The sequence below is a fragment of the Plutella xylostella genome, chromosome 3 (genome assembly GCF_932276165.1).
Source record: "Plutella xylostella chromosome 3, ilPluXylo3.1, whole genome shotgun sequence".
Lineage (NCBI taxonomy): Eukaryota > Metazoa > Arthropoda > Insecta > Lepidoptera > Plutellidae > Plutella > Plutella xylostella.
The window spans coordinates 5,144,455-5,159,323 of NC_063983.1; the positions used below are offsets into that span (position 1 = coordinate 5,144,455).

Here is a 14,869-nt window from a genome sequence, read left to right on the forward strand (position 1 = left end):
TTTTTAGTTCTTGCTGCATGCACGCATTGCGGCTCCCGTGTGCAATTTTATCTCGCTGTCCTTTCGCACAGGAAACTCCGTCGGATCGTTATGGACCAATGTATGTTGCGTGGACTGTAGGTTTGGCTGGCTGGTCTTCTTCATTAAAACCAAAGTTTCACAGTGAGACAGTATTTATTTTTATCACAACACAAGAGCACCGTACAGCAGTTTTATTGTAACAGTAATAGGATACGGAAGTAACCATAAACAATAAATTAAAAATATACCTGTGTTGCCATCAACAAAATCTTCACTGGATAAGAGGAGTTCACATTAATTCATTGGTGGAAGTGAACTCTGATGATAAGATAAATTAGACAAAACAATAAATTACACCTGATAACAAAGGTTGGAATGATAAACTATCACTTACAGATTAAAAAATATTTATAAAAGCTTAACTCTGAATACATGGAATGCAAAGTATTGAGTGATGATTATTGGTTTTACTAATAGAGAGGCCATTTATACAAGTTCTTATTTCAAGACATCAATCACAACCAATTTCTTAACATGAGTACTACATTGTGAAACCCTAAAACCCTTACAGTTAATGTATTATCGCCATTTGAACAGACTTACAGCAAACCCAACCTATTTTATCTACCCCAAACATACTTATAATTACAGAAGCGAATTTAATTTTTAGTAATGTTGTATTGCAAAGTAACATACTTATTTGGCTTTCTTCTTTCCTGATTTAACTGACTTCTCAATTTGACGGGACCAGAGAATTTTGTTGAGATTCTCACCAAGAGAATAGAATACACACACAAGCACTAAGTTGAAGATGTAGAATACAATTCTAAGTGGCCAATTAAGAACTGAAAGAATTGGGTAAACCCAGCTACCGGTGTTGAAGTAGATGACATGCACCCACACCACATAGCTCAACATGAAAACACTAAGAATTGACAAACCCACTTTCTTCTTTGGGTACATTCGGAATGATGTAAGCAGTTCAGTGAGAATAAAGGCAACAATGTTAGTATGCATGACATGATTCAGCCATGTTGGGAAGAACTCATCCATAGTGCGGGGTAGGATCAGCTCTCTGTCTACAGCATAGATGCCCCAGAATGTGGTTCCCACAAACATAGCCACAGGGAAGGCTAGAGAACAAAACAATGTGTCCTTGATGCGCCGAATCCATGGCTTATGACTAGGATTTGGTTCATTGGAGCCAATCAGATCATTCAGTAAGGCTAGTATGAAGTACACTGTCAGTATCATCTGAAATAAAAAGATCGAATTAATTTTCAACCTAACATAAGGTCATTGCCCTCATAATTACGAATAGAGTAGTTCATGTATCTTACCGCATCGAGATAGGTCAAGTATTTGAACTTTCCCCCAAAAGGGGTTGGCGATGTTTTAGTGACTGGAAACTTAACGTACACGAAGTCATAATAGCACCCGTAAAAGAAATGCACTGCAGCAACCAAGTGAAAAATTAATTTTAAACTCATTTTGATATAGTTTGGGTCTCTTGACTTGGGATTATTTTCCTGTACTGTTTAATATTGTTTCACTATATGAACAAATTAAATAAGAAGTCAATATTTTTCTTTAAATCATTAACAATATCCAATAGTAATACTTGTACGATTTAATTAAAATTAAAATTTTATACTCTTGACAAAATCTCGGCAAAATCGGAAAATGAAATGAATTCACAGATTACTCAGCAGTCACATAGTTGTCATTTGTCTCTGATCACAGATTAACACAGTAGTTATTATTCTGAGTTTGATAGGGACTGACTAGTAACGAATAAAGTCGTTATTATAAAAAATGATGTCCCAACGTAGCGTTGCATGTTGCGTATTCTGAGATTCAGTTTATAGGTTTGTAATCTGTGAATATGGCAACTGTCATCTTTCGTTTGTCATCCTGACATAATATCAAACAACAAAAAGAGCACTCTTTTTCAAAACAAATTAGGTTTTCACATTTAATTCCTATTAAGTTCTTTATTATTAACGTTTACAGGTAGTTATAAAATGGAACCGGATGATGTGCTAATTCTTAAGGATTACAAAACAGTTCCCGACATCGTACATGAATACGGGCCAACATTAAAGTATGGACATATTCCTTTGGTTATTGATAATGGTGAGTGGTTATCCTAATACAATACCTATACCGATTCTGGAATACATTCGGGGATATAAATAAGTATTTAATTGCAGGCTCATATCAATGTAGAGTTGGTTGGTCAATATCAGAAGACCCACACTTAATTTTCAAGAACCTGATTGCAAGGCCACGGAAGGATAGAAGCAAGAAAGACGCCGAACCACCGGTCACCCCCCCTATACAAATAGGAAACGATATCGTTAACATCGAAGCAGTAAGGTAAGCACGACATTTCCCTTTACTATACCTAAGTTTTTTTTATTATTATTATATTTTGTTACTGGAAGTTGAAAGTAAATTACATACTTCTTTTGATATGCAAAGTATGAGTACTTAATGGATAAAGTAAACACAAACGGCTACACATATCATATTTGTATGGAGAGTGACAACCTTGAGTACCTTACATTATACTTGCTGCTCTACTTCAATGCTATACAAACTCACATTTATTTCTCAATGCATGGCAGTCATAGAAGCAGCATGGAAGCAGAAACAACATGGTCAAACAACTACCAGTTACCCAAAAACTGGATAAGTACACAAATTATATGATGTATAATTAATTTATTTGTAGGCCTGTACCCTACAGTGGGTGGGGAAACTCTATGATTAAAGATTATAAAATGTGCTCTATGGTTTTCTGTAGATTTCAACTCAAGACACAGTTCGACAAGAATGTTGTGACACACTTTGAAGTTCAGGAGCAAGTGTGTGACTACATCTTCAGCCACCTCGGCATCGACAGTGAGGGCCGTGTGCCGCACCCCATTGTGATGACGGAGGCCTTTGTCACACCCAACTACAGCAGGCAATGTAAGGATACTTTAGGACACATTATGTACTTTAAAAATAATACCAGTAATACTGAGACTCCTTTTGCCATCCTATGGGAACATCCCAAAAATACCCAAGAACTAAAAATTACAGTATGTCTGCCCTACTAGGGTTTGGGCTGGGTTCTTATTGGTACAAAAATTAGAGCTTCTTTTGTAGGTATCTATTTTATTTATTTATAGACACTTTATTGTATACACAAAACAAAGACAAAAACATGAAGACAGAAAAAGTAATAAGTACACAAAGGCGGGCTTATTGCCAAGAAGCAATTTCTTCCAGCCAACCCTTGGTTGGTGGAAAACTAAAGAGATAATTCACACGAAACTCTTTTATACAATAATAAAAATAAAATAAAAAACAATTTAAACTAGACATAGAACTATACTAACGACTAACATGTCCAAAATATAACCATAAATTAGAATGACTAAATGCCTATTTATTTAACCTACTTAAATAATAATAATACATACAGATACACATATTTAAAAAAAAAACTAAAAGACAAAAAATACCTACTTAATATATACCGACTAACTATGTTAATACATACATATATAATATATTATATACATAAATAAATATAATTTACCAACCTAAGGTTTGATGATAATGATCCTTTACGCTCTTTTTAAAAGTAGCAAGCGAGGGTGATAGTCGCACGTTCACGGGCAAGGTGTTCCACAGGCACGCCGCCTTCACAGCGAACGAGTCGCTATATGAAGCAGCGTTGCGGTCAGGCACACTCAACATCTTGTTCTCTGTAGATCTCAACGCTCGGCCGTGGGAGCAGAGAAATGAAAACTTAGATTTAAGATATTGTGGGGAAGAAGGGTTATTCAAAACATTGAATAACATGTTAAGAATGTGAGTATTCCGGCGAAGGCGAATTGGGAGCCACTTCAATTGAGCACGATACTCTGAAATGTGATCATACTTACGTAATCCAAAAATGAATCGGATACATAAGTTCTGGAGACGTTCGAGTTTATTAAGTAGCTCTTCAGTGAGGTCAAGATAGCTTACGTCAGCGTAATCGAGAATTGGGAGCAGTAGAGACTGTGCCAACGTAATTTTAGTGTTAAACGGTAGGAAATACTGCAAGCGTTTAAGAGAGTGGAAAGATGCAAAAAGCTTCCTGCTCACAGCATCAACTTGGGGAACCCAAGAGAGAGTGCTGTCCATGATCACGCCGAGATTTTTGACTGAAGCCACATATTGTATGTCCGATTGGTCATACCTGACTCTCATCGCTGTTGCAAAGTCAATCTTGCGTAGCATTCTGGAGCTGCCAAAAACGATCGCTTGAGACTTTGTGGGGTTTAGCAGCAGACCAAAAGATTTCACCCACTTGGAGATAATCTCTAAGTTGGTGTTGATGAGACTAACAGCAGAGTTGAGATTTTCGGGAGGTGCACTAGTGTAGAGCTGGAGATCATCCGCGTATAGATGGTAGAGAGAAGTGAGTTTATTGGCTAAGATGTTAATGAACAAGGAAAAGAGCAAAGGAGAAAGAACGCCGCCTTGAGGGACGCCCGCAAGTACTGGACACCAAGTGGAACTCTCACTGTCGGTACGTACACACTGCTTGCGTCCCTTGAGGTAAGACTCGAACCAACTAGTGACTGCCGGAGATACGTTAAGAGTGTGTAAAATACCGAGGAGTAGATCAAAGTCGACCGTATTAAATGCGTTACTAAAGTCCAGCAACGCGAGGACAGTAACGTGTTGCTTGTCTATGTTACTACGAATATCATCGGTCACTTTGATTAGGGCGCTAACTGTACTGTGGCCTGGACGAAAGCCGGATTGGAGAGGGTTAAGGAGATCGTTGTTGGAAAGGAAACTGGAAAACTGTTCAAAGACGAGACGTTCGAGGACTTTGGAGAGGAAAGGTAAAATAGAAATTGGTCGAAATTGTGACAAAGACGTAGGATTTGGGACTTTTGGCAGTGGAAGAATAAATGCATTCTTCCATAAGCTAGGAAAGGATTTGGACAGGAGTGAAAGGTTCATCAGATTGGTTATGTGGGGCAAAATAACGTCCAATATTGGAATTACCATGGAGGCACTGATGTCATCAATGCCTACTGCTTTGCTGGTTATCGCCGAAATACATCTCTTAACGTCACGGCCAGAAACAAGTTTGAAGTTGAACGAAGGGCAGTCAGGGAAAGGCATAGCAGAAAGATGATTTAGAGTTGTGGCTTTAATGTGATCATTTAGAACCAGAGGGGGAGTTGAAAAATGCTTGTTGAGAGCAGAAAGGTCAGTATTGATGTTTGAAGTTGCCTTGGTTTTCCCTATGCCCAAAGATTTGAGGAAGTTCCATAACTGTGAATTATCACAGTTTTCTATAGTATTGTGGATATGTCGGCGTTTCGCATCCCTACACACTCTATTGCATCGATTTCTCAGCTCCTTGTACATCCGCTCGTGCTCCTCAGTGGGTTGCTTCTTGTAGCGAAATCTGGCGTGATCACGTTTGGACATGAGCCTCTTTATGTCATCTGTGAGCCAAGGGGCAGGCAGCTGTTTAACATGGACTGGACGGAGGGGTGCATGTTTATCGAAAAGATCGGTGAGGAGAGAGTTAAACAAAGCAACCCTCTCGTCAATGTCGTCTATGTCGTTCAGCTGTGCCCAGTCAATAGCCTTAGCATCTTCGCACAATTGCTGCTCGTCCACCTTTTTAAAGTTACGCTGGAGAATGGTACGCTTCTTGGGTTTCGGAGTACGAATCTTATATGAAAGATAAAGAAGATCGTGATAAGAAAAACAGTCAGCTGCTAACTGACCATGCTTAATGACGAGGTCTAATGAGGACACGATGATCAAATCCAACAAAGTCGGTTCTGAATTAGGCGGATGGTGAGTTGCAGCTAAGGGTAAGATGTGCAGATTTTTTGACGTAACGATAGAGTGCAGAGACTTGGATCGAGAATCGTTCTTTAAAAGACAAGTATTGAAATCGCCCATGACTATGGTATTGTCAAATAAAGGAGAGTAATCATCGAGAAGTTTTTCAAAAGAATCAAAGTAATTGACAGTCAATGAGGGGCTGTAGTAAACTCCGAGGAGAATCCTGCTATAGCCGAGACGTACTTCTATAAGAAGGTGTTCTGCCTTCCCAGAATACTCACTCGGAGATTTACTAATGATGGAATATGGTATGTGGCTACGAAGGTATATTGCAACTCCACCACCGCCTTTATTGACGCGATCATTCCGGATGAGCTGGAAGCCAGGTAGTGGATACAAAGAGGAGTCGAGTGAGGGTTTCAACCATGATTCTGAAACAAGAACGGCATGAATGTTGTTGTTATCGAAGGACGTAAGCATATCGGAATGGTGTGCGGGAATACTCTGAGCGTTGATGTGAACTACATTCAGAGATTTCCGACAGTTCGAAAATTCTGTATTGAGACCAGATGAGAGCTGAACGTACGACAAATCACAATTACTAATGGATCCAATAGAAGAGCAAGAAAGATAAGTATCATCATCACTATCGGCAGAATCATATATACTCATATTACAATATAATTAAAATAAATATATATATACCTACAATTAAGTATAAAAAAATAATATACCTACTAACTATGTATTTTACCTACAATATAAAAATAATATTATAAACCTACGAATTAATAATACAATACAATTAATGTTGATTGCACTAACTATACACCCCTAAGTGCAGCACAGTGATATTTTAGATAGCAATAATAAAATTGCCATCACTTTTAAAAATAAAATACAGAATCATGGCTTAAAAAGTTGTAGAAGTTTTCCTTTATCTCTTGTTAATGAATATTGTATTGTATTTCAGTGATGTCTGAGCTTCTATTTGAAGGCTATGGAGTGCCAGCAGTGAGTTACGGAGTAGACTCATTATTCAGCATGTACAAGAACAATATCGGGGAGAACACACTCATAGTTAACTGTGGCTACCACACCATTCACATAATACCTGTGCTTAGAGGAAAAGTTATCTTTGAACATGCCAGAAGAATAAATTTGGGTAACTTTTTCTAAATTACTTCTTACTTGTAAATTAAGCTATGATTTAGTTTCAGGCTCAGACCATCTGGGCCAAAAATACCTAGGTCTATGAATGATGTGTCTCTTGGCTGATTTAATCTCCCAATTTCAAATGTATGTATTATACTACTTTGTTATGGAACTGGTTCATTTTGCTATATGGCCAAATATTACGATACTAAACTACAATCAAAAAAGACAAAACAGAACCTTTTTCTACTTCAACCAAAGAATCTAATCCCACCTTTACAACAAACCACCAGGTGGTTCCGAAATGGTCTCCTATTTACACAAGCTGCTGCAACTGAAGTATCCGGTTCATGTGAACGCCATCACCATGTCGCGAGCTGAAGAGATCCTGACGCAGCACAGTGGTATAATATAATAATTCATTTATTTCATATAGTAAAAACAATAAAATGTGTTAGTTACAATGTGTCCTTACCCCCGAATTCATAGAGCCTTTTGATACCTTATAATAGGTTTAAAATTAACGTTGCGGTATCGCATTTCATATATATGAATTTCAACTTTTTGACTGACGTAAAGAGTCGAAACTCCTTTATGCAATTCAATGTCAATTTTAACCTTATTGTATATTTACAATGCGGTCTATGCATTTGAGGGTAAATCTATCCTAGTAAATTATATATTCACAATCATGCAGGCTATGACAAAAATAAATAAATAATTGAATTCAGGTATAGCCCTGGACTACCAAGAGGAGACCCGGCGCTGGGCCAGCGGCGAGTACTACGAGGCGCACGTGAAGAGGGTGCAGCTGCCGTTTGTGCAGCCCGCTACTGCTACACCACTGTCTGGTAAGGTTTTGGTAGAAATTTATGAAGATTGGAGATACTGCACACAAACACACATCAGTTATGTGTTCATCATCATTGCAGGGCAGATGTGCATGGCTACAGCCACTTTTCGACGCTTCTTCTTCTTCTTTCGTGTCAGTGAAATGCGATTTTTTATATTTGTCCAGACCAAAAAGAAGCAACTTTGATAGCATTCTGGTTGGCCTGGAGTAAGTCTTCCCGTGTGCAGGTGGAAGGGCACAGGGGACAGGAGAGTAAATGCTCCATAGTCTGGGGGGCGGTACCACAGTCGCATAGGTTGGTACCAACGGTATAGCCCCACTTACAGAGATTGTCCTTGCAGCAGCCTACCTCTGCTCGCAACCGATTTAGAGTCTTCCAGATTTGCCAGGGAAGACTGTTACCGGGAGCAAGTTTTTCCTCAAGAGGTAGGAAAGGATCCTGGGGCTGCTTTTCGACGCTGATGTATTTATAAATACGCGATTAACTAGAGCTCACTATTGTCCTTCTTTGGGCACAATCAAAACCAAAAAAGATATTTATGTGCATTTTAACTAACTCCCAACCACTGTGCCATGCAGTCGACAGTTGGAAGTAGGTATCGATATATTTTTTATGTCATTACACAGAAGCCATTTTTATAATTCTTGGAGAAACGAAAATTTAGGAGAAAAGCTTTTAGTAATTACCTAAATAAAATCGCCTTATTTAATAATTTTAAAGACTCAGCTACTTATCGTTGTTTGCATTTTCCCGTTTCAGTTGAAGCACAAAAGGAAAGAAAGAAAGAGATGGCGCGACGACTACTAGAGATAAATGCGAGGAAAAGAGAGGAAAGACTGGCTGAAGATGAGGAGCAATTAAATCAGCTACTTTCTATTAATGTATGTACACTAATATTTAACATTGTTCTTCTGTATCAATCAATCCAGTCGGGAATCTAGCCTGGGACTTACAGAACATTAGTCAGCAGTACTAACAGTCATCTATTCGGTCACCTTCTACATTAGTTTTCTAACATAAGTATTATCTTTATTTTCAGGACATGGTAGAAGATGGTGATGCTGACGAATTCAACGAAGCATTGAAAGGATTTGATATAAAAAGCTATGAAGATTTACAGGTGAGTCGATCATTATCTCATTTAGAAACTAATGATCAATAATGTTCGTATTTATTTACCGATGCACAACTATATAACACAAACTTCATAGCTATTTTTACCTACTTACAACAGTTCCTAGTTCAAAACTATACCTACTTACTTTATCTTAGTCTTAGAGCTGTTCTCTTCGCTTATGCAACAAGCTATAATACCCATTTTTTATCTTCTTGTAATACAAATTATCTTCCACAGCGTCAAATAGCCACGCTCCAAGCGCGCATAGAAAAGACCCGGCAGCGCGCGGCGGCGGCGGCGGCGGGGGCGGGGGCGGGGGCTACGGGGGAGGAGGCGGAAGCGCGGGGGGGCGAGGCGCGGGGGGGGCGCCTGCAGCCGCCGGCTGATCCCGCCGCCTTCCAGCAGTGGCTGCAGGATTTGAGAGATCAGGTTAGTGATAGGACAGTCGCCGTACTTATTGCTTTTTCCCTCGTATACCATACCTTGCTGGTACACAAGCAAAGAAGTTCGTCCAACCTACTAAAAAGTTACTCGAGCCATAAGTAGATAGATGCACTTCGTTAGGTTCGTCTATCAATATCAACATCCGCTTCCCATGGTGTGAAGAGTTTGTTCCGTCAAGATCCGTAGAATCGCAAATCCCGAAAATGGCTGACATATATATATAGCTCTTCAAATCTGGAAACTGAAGCAGCAGTGGTCCGGCCATATATGCTGAGGAACTGAAGACGATTTTTAAGTCCAAACAAAGCTCCCATAGCTACCACCGCTAGTAACAGAGAGTACCTAAACTACATTATAGTTTATTGATAGTAGTAGATAAAGAAATTGAATTAATGGATGGAATAGAAATTGTAATGCGGCATAATAATATAAAGGTGAGTATAGACTACAACATTTACTTGTAACAGAACAACGAGCCGCTCTTTGATATGTTCTAGTGTATCATCTTTTTACTAACTTTTTATCATGGTTTTGCCTGGATTGTACCATACGTAAGAATGTTACATTACACAGAAATGTTCGACAAAATGTTGTATACAAAATATACGCACCTTAAGGGTTACCCTATAAATATCATTAATCAACATTCTCCCCCCCAGTACAACGCGCTAGTCTCAGCGCGCGAGGCGCGGCGGGCGCGTCGCGCGGACATGGCGCGGCGGCGCACGGCGGCGGCGGCGGAGCGCATGCGCGTCATCTCGCACCTCGCCGCCGCCGGCGACGACTTCGGCACGAGGGACGAGGACTGGGACGCTTACAAGAGGTACTGATTAATCTATTCTATTCAGTGGGGTTGTAAGTACCGCGTGGCTCTCTTCCATGGGTACACTGGTTTCATGCAGCTATCCACATAACAAAAGGTAAATTTAACGCATGCTTAAATAGCGACCTAAAGGCATGAGCACCGCCGGCGACGAGTTCGGGACTAAGGACTCGGACTGGGACGCTTATAAGAGGTAATTATACTTATATTCTAGCCCCCTTATTCATAGAGAAGTTACAGAACGTTTTAACTAATAAACTGTTTTGTCCCTCTCTGACAAAGTACAATTTGTTCTTTGACAGAGAGGGACAAAACAGTTTATTAGTTAAAACGTATTGTAACTTTTCTATGAATAAGGGGGTAGGGATGTAAGTACTGACAAAATTTTCGAGACGATTGTAACCTTTAGGTATACCTATGTACATGTCCCCTGGGTCCACTGCGTGCTCACACAACTATACTCTATTTCATGTTACAAAAGGTAAAATTAAGGCATGCTTAAGCGACCTAAAGGTATGTGCACGGCGGCGGCGGAGCCCATGCGCGTCATCTCGCACCTCGCCGCGGCGGCGGGCGACGACTTCGGCACCAGGGACGAGGACTGGGACGCTTACAAGAGGTACACTACACTTCTCTTCACTGGGGATAAGTGTAAGGCAGAGAAGCATTGTTACTATGGGTGGGTGTATGAGAGGAAGGTCAGGTTTCTCTGCGCATGACCGTACCGTATGTATCTCTCGAATCGAATGTATATTGTGCAATAAAAGAATAAATAAATAAATAAGTAAATAAATGTAACCTTTATACCTACATATCCTCTAAGTCCACTGCGTACTGCGTATTCACACGCCTATACTCTATTTCATATAAGGTACATAAGGTAAAATGAAGGAATGCATCAGTAGCGACCTAAAGGCATGCGCACGGCGGAGGTAACGCATGTGACGACTTCGGCACTAAGGACTTGGACTGATACTTCTTCTTGGGATACCAAGACGAAGTACTTACCACCAATGGGGCAGAGGGCAGAAATAACATAACGTATTCACTTTTATAAAATATTATCTAGTTACTTGTTTCCTATAATTCTTCATCATCATGATCCGTATCGAATGGTTTATCTAAAATAAATAAAAAAATAAAATAAAATTTATTTGAGCAGTAAAATAGTAACATTACAATTAAATAGTGTCACTGTTACCCGTACTAGGTCATCCCTGTATTACAGGCAACAGTGCCCTCCGTAAGATAGCACAGTTTGTGAGTTTTACTTGTACAATTTGGTAGACTTAATATAAATTTAACATGCTTAAAATTAACATGCAGACATAACTAATAAATTGAAACGTGTATTACAAAAACTTTATCACAAATAAGGTAAAACAAATGTTGTAAAATTATCTCTAAAATATAGAACTAGTATGTATTTAATAACTAAATACCTACTACAATAGATTAAATAATTAATGAAAATCCAGTATTGACAATATCCATGAGTAATTAATTAATTAAAATTATTTATTTTATATAAAATTAATTGCTATTAAATTTATTTTATTTAAAATTTTCATATTTATAATTAGATAATGATATCGATTCTGAAGGCTGAAATTTTAAATTTAGCGATGTCAAAACCTTAATTTTTTTGTTTAAAATTCGACTCTATGATTGTTTCCGTAAATGTCATTTTATGCTAGCAAATTTTTTAGTTTGACAGCGTTAAAATTAGAATTTCTGCCTTCAGAATCAACATCATTAGGGGCCGTCCATTAATCACGTGAGGCTCAAAGGGGGGGGAGGGGGTACGAAAAACCTCACGAAACATCACGAGGGGGGAGGGGGGGTCTCGTTAGACATCACGTGTATTAATTTTTTGTTAAAAAGCGCTAGGTATTTCGGAATCGAAATTTTGAACAGCGCAAAATTTTGAACGATTTATAGTATAAATTTTATTGCAAATACACATAAATGTTGTTCAATTCAAAACGCAATTTTCGTTATATTTTTTCTACTCAAAAATAGCCTTTACATAGACTACGAAAAAAATACACGTGATCCAGGTGGGGGGAGGGGGGGTTGGTCCAAAACCTCACCAAATATCACCAGGGGGCAGGGGGGGTCAAAAAAATTAGAAAAACGACCTCACGTGATTAATGGACGGCCCCTTATTACAATAAAAATAAAAATAAGAATACGCATATTTGATTTTTAGATTATTATTAGGCAATTGTTATTAGTAAATTTTCTGTTTCTGCATATGTTAACGACATTAGAAAAGTGGTAGTCCATTTTTTTAATTCAAATTTTTTTAGAGTATACAATGTGTTGAGTTGACTTAATTTATTATATAAAAATTTACCAATGGCCGGTTTGAAACCTCTTGCAAACCCAGTTCTGCAAGTGTCTAAATCGAAGACTATGTCCTTACGCCTTTTATATCTAAAGTTAGTTTTACCATGTTGTAGTGTAATAGAGTGTGCGTCAAGAACACAGTTCAAGATGAATGATTTCCTGATAGACAATATGCATGAGGAGTTGTAGACAATAGTTGTTGGGGTTCTAATAGGCAGGAATAAACAGACTTTTAGAGCAGCTCGCTGACCACGCTCTAGTGGCAGCATGTGAGTCTTTGCTGTCCCACCCCAAACGCCAATACAATAAGTAACAATGCTGTGACACAGTGCAAGATAGATGGTCTTCATTGTGTGTGGGCCTGCTACGTGACGAATATTTTTAAAAACTGATAGAAGTTTTCGTACACGAACAGTGACTGATTTAATGTGTTCTTGAAAAGTTAAGCATTGGTCAAGAATGACTCCGAGGTATTTGATTGATTCAACTTTTTGAAGTTTATCACAAGGACATTTTGTTGGGAGAGAGTCATAACATGTCTCACTATGAACTTTAATGCCAAAAGAATCAGGGTTTGGTTGAGTAGAAGAGACAATTGTAAATGTCATGTATTTTGTTTTTTCAGCATTTAAACTGAGAAGATTATCTGCAAGCCATTTGCAAACCGTATCAAAACCAGCCTGCGCTCTATTGAATACAACCTCCCAACTTGCTCCCTTAAACAGTAACACTGTATCATCTGCAAAGGTTGTAATTTGTCCAAACGGTATTTTGATATTATCTACATCCATAAAGACGCCGTGCAACCCTGTCACACTCACACCTCCTCAACTAACCCCACTATCCTTTCAATTTCCAGTATAAGTCGCGAGGCGGACTCCGACTCGGAGTCTGAAGCGGAGCGCGTGTCGCTACTGCAGGACGCACTGAGAGAACACGAGCCCGCTCCCGAGGCGAGAACTAGGCACCAACTGCATCTCGCTATAGAGGCTATAAGGTAGTATGAGCAATAATATAGTTATTGTAAAGTATGAATAGATGGACTGTTGTTAGGTAGGTACTCTTTCACGGGAAATATGTAACTTATCTGTTTTGTGATCCTTAAATAAAAAAAAAAAAAAATAAAAAAATAACGACCGCTAATTTAGTAAGCTGTCATCCAGGATTAACACATAGGCTTTTTATCCCGCAATTCCCACGGGAAAATCTTTTAAGGCGAAGCGAGGCTGGCGGGAAAAGCTAGGTAGCTAATTTTAAAATTTCTAACTTTCACCTAGCTCATATCGATATCACTCTGTGTAAACCTACATTTGAAATGCCAATAATTATACTTCACCTTGTCCACTCCCCAGAGCGCCGGAGCTGATGTTCCAGCCGTCGATGCTGGGCAGCCACGAGGCGGGGCTGGCGGAGACCATGGAGTACGTGTTCAAACACTTCAGTGCCGAGGACCAGCTGTTGTTGGCCAACAACGTGTTCCTGACGGGAGGGTGCTCGCAGTTTCCAGGTACGAATGCTGGTGAATTAGGGTGAGGCCGCATTGGGGAGTTGCGTCGTGTAGTCCCAAGGGATGGTGTTAAAATTGGGTCCTCGCCCTTAGTTGTCACTGGTTAGTTAATACTGGTTTTATAGTGAAGCTGATCCAAGACTGAGTTTTGTTTAATGAATCGTCAGCGCCTAGCTATTGTGACTCGGGAACTATGGCTTTAGTTACATATATTTTGATCTGTCAGAGTCGCATTAGCGTTATTGTGCCACCTGCCAGCCTGAACTTCAACGACCGTTTTTCCAACGTTTCAAATCCCATTCCAGGTCTCAAAGAGCGTTTAGAAAGAGAGCTGCTAGAGATGCGTCCGTTCCAATCCACGCACCGCGTCGTAACGGCCAGTAACCCCAGCCTCGACGCGTGGTACGGCGCCCGGGACTTTGCCGGGAGCAACGAGTTCGAACACTGGTGCATCAGCAAGGAAGACTACTACGAAATGGGCGGAGAGTACCTGAGAGAACATCACGCTAGTAATAAGTACTATAAGAGTCCGGCGCCGCTAGATAACACGCTCGCTCCGGCTGGCGATGCGAATGTTGCTAAGGAGGAAATTGTAGTCGATTGCTAGTAATAAAGGTAATGTTTAAGATGTTTTTGTGTTTCGTATTATAAACTCCTTATGTGTAGGTCCTGAAAGAAGTGCGCAATGGTCGTTTTTACCACGAAATACTTGAAATCATTGAGAGAGGGCTTTC

General features: G+C 39.5%; 2 protein-coding genes across 2 annotated transcripts; one reads left to right on the forward strand and one right to left on the reverse strand.

Moving 5' to 3' along the window:
• Window positions 1-411: 411 nt before the first annotated feature.
• Window positions 412-1,715, reverse strand: LOC105394922 (androgen-induced gene 1 protein). The gene is made up of 2 exons (XM_011566843.3): window positions 1,362-1,715; window positions 412-1,275 (listed from the first exon to the last, which is right to left on the reverse strand). Exons 1-2 carry the CDS (start codon window positions 1,509-1,511, stop codon window positions 718-720), a joined length of 708 nt encoding a protein of 235 aa, XP_011565145.1. The 5' UTR covers window positions 1,512-1,715; the 3' UTR covers window positions 412-717.
• A 216-nt stretch (window positions 1,716-1,931) lies between these two features.
• Window positions 1,932-14,765, forward strand: LOC105380149 (actin-related protein 5). Its single transcript, XM_048624852.1, has 13 exons — window positions 1,932-2,157; window positions 2,235-2,400; window positions 2,831-2,997; window positions 6,857-7,048; window positions 7,332-7,442; window positions 7,770-7,889; window positions 8,652-8,773; window positions 8,932-9,012; window positions 9,247-9,438; window positions 10,113-10,276; window positions 13,488-13,625; window positions 13,981-14,135; window positions 14,441-14,765. Exons 1-13 carry the CDS (start codon window positions 2,046-2,048, stop codon window positions 14,740-14,742), a joined length of 2,022 nt encoding a protein of 673 aa, XP_048480809.1. The 5' UTR covers window positions 1,932-2,045; the 3' UTR covers window positions 14,743-14,765.
• Window positions 14,766-14,869: the final 104 nt, after the last annotated feature.

Excerpts from the sequence above, each read along its gene's own strand:
- LOC105394922 (XM_011566843.3), bottom strand. The coding sequence starts at position 1,511 with ATGAGTTTAAAATTAATTTTTCACTTGGTTGCTGCAGTGCATTTCTTT. Across the intron at positions 1,276-1,361 it reads ACTTGACCTATCTCGATGCG|ATGATACTGACAGTGTACTT; the intron begins GTAAGATACATG and ends TTTTTATTTCAG.
- LOC105380149 (XM_048624852.1), top strand. The coding sequence starts at position 2,046 with ATGGAACCGGATGATGTGCTAATTCTTAAGGATTACAAAACAGTTCCC. Across the intron at positions 2,401-2,830 it reads GTTAACATCGAAGCAGTAAG|ATTTCAACTCAAGACACAGT; the intron begins GTAAGCACGACA and ends GGTTTTCTGTAG. Across the intron at positions 7,049-7,331 it reads TGCCAGAAGAATAAATTTGG|GTGGTTCCGAAATGGTCTCC; the intron begins GTAACTTTTTCT and ends ACAAACCACCAG.